This window comes from Rhincodon typus, chromosome 4 (assembly GCF_021869965.1).
Source record: "Rhincodon typus isolate 14 chromosome 4, sRhiTyp1.1, whole genome shotgun sequence".
NCBI lineage: Eukaryota > Metazoa > Chordata > Chondrichthyes > Orectolobiformes > Rhincodontidae > Rhincodon > Rhincodon typus.
Genome location: NC_063335.1, coordinates 247,121 through 251,929, shown reverse-complemented (window position 1 = coordinate 251,929; position 4,809 = coordinate 247,121). Strand labels below are relative to the sequence as shown.

The 4,809-nt window shown below is 37.9% G+C and overlaps 1 protein-coding gene across 1 annotated transcript in view; it reads right to left on the bottom strand.

Moving 5' to 3' along the window:
• Window positions 1–2,014: 2,014 nt before the first annotated feature.
• The window catches only part of LOC109917578 (eukaryotic translation initiation factor 3 subunit E-B), a 33,090-nt gene continuing 30,295 nt past the window's right edge, over window positions 2,015–4,809 (bottom strand). The window contains exons 6-7 of the mRNA XM_048595602.1: window positions 2,335–2,460; window positions 2,015–2,143 (exon numbers count right to left, since the gene is read on the bottom strand). Of these exons, the coding sequence (XP_048451559.1) occupies window positions 2,015–2,143; window positions 2,335–2,460 (255 nt within the window). The remainder of the gene's footprint in view (window positions 2,144–2,334; window positions 2,461–4,809) is intronic.

The following is a 4,809-nucleotide window of genomic DNA, read 5'->3' as shown; positions in this document are numbered from 1 at the left end:
TGTCAGCATTGCTGAGACCAGTTTATGATTCCTAATTCACTAACTGAATTCAATTAATCCAGAGACCCAGAAAATGTTCTGGGGACCTGGGTTCGAATCCCGCCACGGGAGATGGTGGAATTTGAATTTGATAAATATCTGGAATTAACAATCTAATGATGGCCGTAAATCCATTGCAATTGTCGGAAAAACCTATCTGGTTCACTAATGTCCTTTAGGGAAGGAAGCTGCCATCCTTACCTGATCTGGCCTACATGTGACTCCAGACCCACAGCAATGTGGTTGACTCTTAACTGCCCTCTGGGCAATTAGGGATGGGCAATAAATGCTGCCTGGCCAGTGACACCCTCGTCCCGTGAATGAATAAAGAAAAAAAATATTCTTGTTCATATCAACAAATCCACATTCAATGTAGCCTCAGTATTACCATGCTAAAAGTCATATTTGTGACATCTTACAAAATTTCAAATTCTACTGTAATGATTTTGATTCAGGCTTCCTTAGGAGTACGTAGGAATGAAAACTGCATTCCTCCAACCATTAACATGCAACTTCATCATAGAAGTGCTATTCCCTCCAGTCACCTACTGTTCAGTGCATGATCTTAAAATATTCTTCATAAAAGGCATTACATGGAAGAATGCAATGGTGAATATAGCAGTCTTTTAAAAGAAAAAAATTCCCAAGTATGTTGACACTTATAAAGCTGCATTTTTTTCATTAACTGGCTTGGACACATTTACAGGACAGAAGACTCAATTTCCCTAACACTGATGTAAGGATCACCGGGCTGTAATTTCGCAGATTATCTCTGCTGCGCTTCCTTTAAACAAAAGAACTACTATGGTTATTCTCCAGTCTTCTGGGACCTCTCCTATGACTAAAAGGAGGACACAAAGATTGCATACAAGGCTCAAGCAATTTCTTCACCTGCTCCCTCTGGGATAGATCTTGGGGACTTGACTACCTTAACACTTTTCAGAACACCCAGCACCACCTCCTCTTGTATAGTAACATGCCCTAGCATATCAACATACCCGTCCCAAGACTCCCTATCTATCATGCCCTTCTCCTTTATGGATACCAACGCAAATATTTGTTAAGGACCTCAGCGACTCCCTCCAGTTCACACAAATTCCCGCCTTTGTCCTTGGATGGATCTACTCTTTCCCTAGCTACCCTCTTTAACCTTATATATGTATAAAATGCGTTGGTATTTTCCTTAATCTTGTTTGCAAAAGGCATTTCATAGTCCCTTTTACCCTTCCTAAATCCTTGTTTGAATTCTTTACTGCTATCTTTGGATTCTTTAAGGGTTCTGTCTGTCTTCAGTTTCCTAGACCTTACATGTGCCTCCTTTTACACTTTGACTAAGCTCTCAATTTCCCTTGTCCTCCAAGGTTCAAATGTAATGTTTTGACTTGTTTACAGGCTCTGACGTTCAGACTCCACTTTGTTGGCAAGAAATTAAATTGTAGATGCTAGAAATAAAAATCACTACAATGATGATTAACATAATACTTGCACAACTACTTTCCTGGATTTCAATACAATTCAATATGTCAGATCGCAAGTGACTTGGTCAGCTTAAGTTTTTCAGTTGCTGGGTGAAATGCACCAGTGGAAAACCAGAGAACAAGTCCACAACATGAAAAAAAACTAGAATGACTTTCAACCTTCACAAGAAATAGGAGCACGAGTAAGCCATTCAGCCCCTTGAGCTACGTCACAGCTGATCAAACTGTGGTTTTGACTCTACTTTGCTGCTTACCCTCCTTAACACGTATCACTTTGTAGGCCAAAAAGATCTCTAACTCAACCTTGAACATATTCAATGAATCCACGTCCACTGCTGTCTGGGGACAAGAATTCCAAACACTAAACCTCTTCAAGAGAAGAAATTCCTCACGCTTTAAATGACAGCCCCCTTCAACAAGCATGCTTCCATTAATTAACTTTTAAATTCAGTTATGTGCAAAGTTGAACAAATGAAAGTGCAGTAGTTTTAAGGTACTCACTGTGCCTGATAAAGGAAGAGGTCAATGATATTGTCTCTGCCTTTAGGGTGGTTGAAGAATACAAACAGAGACCAGTGAATTAACCATGTCCTCTGCTGCAGAGATTGGAGTGGTGAACTGACAGACTAAGAAATAAAAGTAGAAATAAACTTTTTAACCTTCAAGTTAAAATTTACGTCAAAGCTCCATTTGTATCAAATTATATAACAAAGCTTAGTGATGAATTCTTCTGAAGTTTGTCAAAAGATCATTGTACTTCAGCTTAACCAAATTGAATCTTTGGAAGAAAACATGCAATATAATCAAAGATGCCTACATTGTTATCAATGGTTTCTTTCAGTCGTGTTAGATCCTCCATTGCAGCTTCCCAGTTCTGCATCAGAATTTCAGATGCTAGTTTTCCCCAGAGTGAGCTCAGGGCATTCCGGTCTGTGGAAGGAACCTGTTGAAACAGAAAGGAAATACACTAAATTTATTTCTCTCAACCCACTGAACTTGTTGCCCTACAAAAACTAGTGAAGTGGTTCAAACCATCGCTGATACATAGAAACTACTTGAAGCTAGCACTGGTAAAAGCCCAAATGGCTTAGTTTGACAGCGTACCATTGTGATATGGGAGCCACAAGTTAATTCTGGTCAATCAGTTAAAAGTTGATGAAGTATGAGCCAGCCTGCTGGAATTAATTTTTGCTGCTTCAGATTTCAAACTTCTCATGACAGAACAGTAATTTATTGGATTAAAAAACTTCTGCAGAACCTTTTTAAACTTTTGTTCATTAATGGCTGCAGCCCCACTACAAGGCACTGTTTCAGTGGGATTTTCTTCTGATAAATGGAATTCTTACATGCGCATCTGTTCCTTAAATTCCTGACATTACCTTTCCTCTGTGAATTAATAAGTAACTAGTTCGACACATTTGTGAAATTGAGCAAACACTACACACATCCTTGTCAGTGGTAACACAAAATAAAACAAAAGGAAACATGCAAAGTAAAAAGAGCAGTTGCTCACATCTCTCCAAACACTAGCGCATTTATCTTTCTGGTATCTAGGCATCAAGGCAGAATTGGTAAGTACTGCTTTGTACTGTAAAGATTTCTTCAAAAGCAGGCAACAAAAAACTAATTTATACAAGCAGATTACTTCCTACTTCATAATTTTAAATACAAGTGGATGGAGGTCAAACAATTCTATTACAGCTGAATTGATGCATGGCTGATTTTCAGTGGTTACGTGCAAAAAAGCTTCAAAAGATCACAGCTTGCACCATTTACTTAGCCACTTGAGTGTTGGGATTACATATCTACATTTATGGACGATGTGAAAAACAGGAAAACTGTTTGGACACTTTCTGGATTAACAGTTTTTTTTTAAACCAAAGGAAAAGGGAAAACGTGATTTCAAATCAACAGTTTAATCTAGGCTGTGATCCACCTGCTGATTACATAAAGTTGAATGGCTTTGGAAACAGCTAAACAAAGCTTTTAAGAAATAAAAGATGGGGTTTATTACATTTCAATGCTGGAAAACCTGGCTTTGGAAGAGACAATGTGTCCCTGTGCTGATGGTTGCCTAGCATTTCTTTCTGCTCTTTGTTTCGGTTTCAAAACCTTAGGGACTAATCAGGAAGAAAGCCACCAAAGTTTGCAATAAAGCTGCAAGCTTCTCTCCCCCTCTCTTGGCAGAGGTATTTCAGAACCTAAACAAGTTTCCACATCACAGTACTTCGGCCATTTTGTAAACTTTGAGAAAGTGAACAGCAAATACTAAGGACTTGCAATCAGTTTGTTTCCCATCCAAATCGATCTGTGCTTGCAAGATCTTCCACAGTTCTGTACCTGTCAATCATTCAATTCCAACTATAGGAAATCCAATGGACTGACAATCTGTCAAAATCTCTCTTTGGTTTTCATAATATTGAGAGGGGGGTGGTTTCTTTTGGCCTTTCTAAACTATCATCTCTGCAGAGTCTTAGTTGTTTCTTACGATGTGCTAATGTGTTTGCATTGTGATTAAAAGGGGATACAGTTCTAATTCTGGATTATACCTTAGATGCCAACATCTTTGGCCACAATTTTAGAATTGAGTTTTGTTTTATAATAAACAGATTATTCTGACTTAAAAAAACTGGACAGAAGTCTTTTATTCTGGATAGGAGGACAAAAAGATAAACTATTGGCTACTTTTGAAATTGAATCAAAACAGTTATACTAATTGTGCAACACCCTGGAGTAGTGAGGCTTGATTACCAGAACATTCCTCATGTCCCAGTCACAACAAAAATAACAGACTCTCAAACCTGATCAACATCAATAAATTCACAAATAAAAGTAAGGGAAGATTATGTTTATGGTTTCACCCCCTTCTGATATGGTCTCAACAAAGATCTTAAAGTTATTTATATTATGGAATGAAGATTTTATTCCTCCTCCTAAATTTACTTTACCCACAGAATGGAGTTTAAGTCATAATTTAATGCAGAAATTCAACATAGAAATCAATTTCCAATTCTTCAGAAACCTAGTTCAAGCTTCTATTTCAACTTATTACATTATAAAACTCTGGTCCATTTCCAGCACTGTATTACATCACACTGGCATTAAATTCAACCCTACAGAAGTACTGTAAGTTCTCAAGCGTCCTATCAGGTGTCATGGCTTTCCTGCATTTACCATTTATGCTGACTATACTGCTGAAGTCGAGAGTTATTCTAGCTTATACTAAAATTTTGCTTTGCCACTGCAGGATCACTTTTTGTGGTTTCCAGACACCAGTTGACTTCCCAATAGA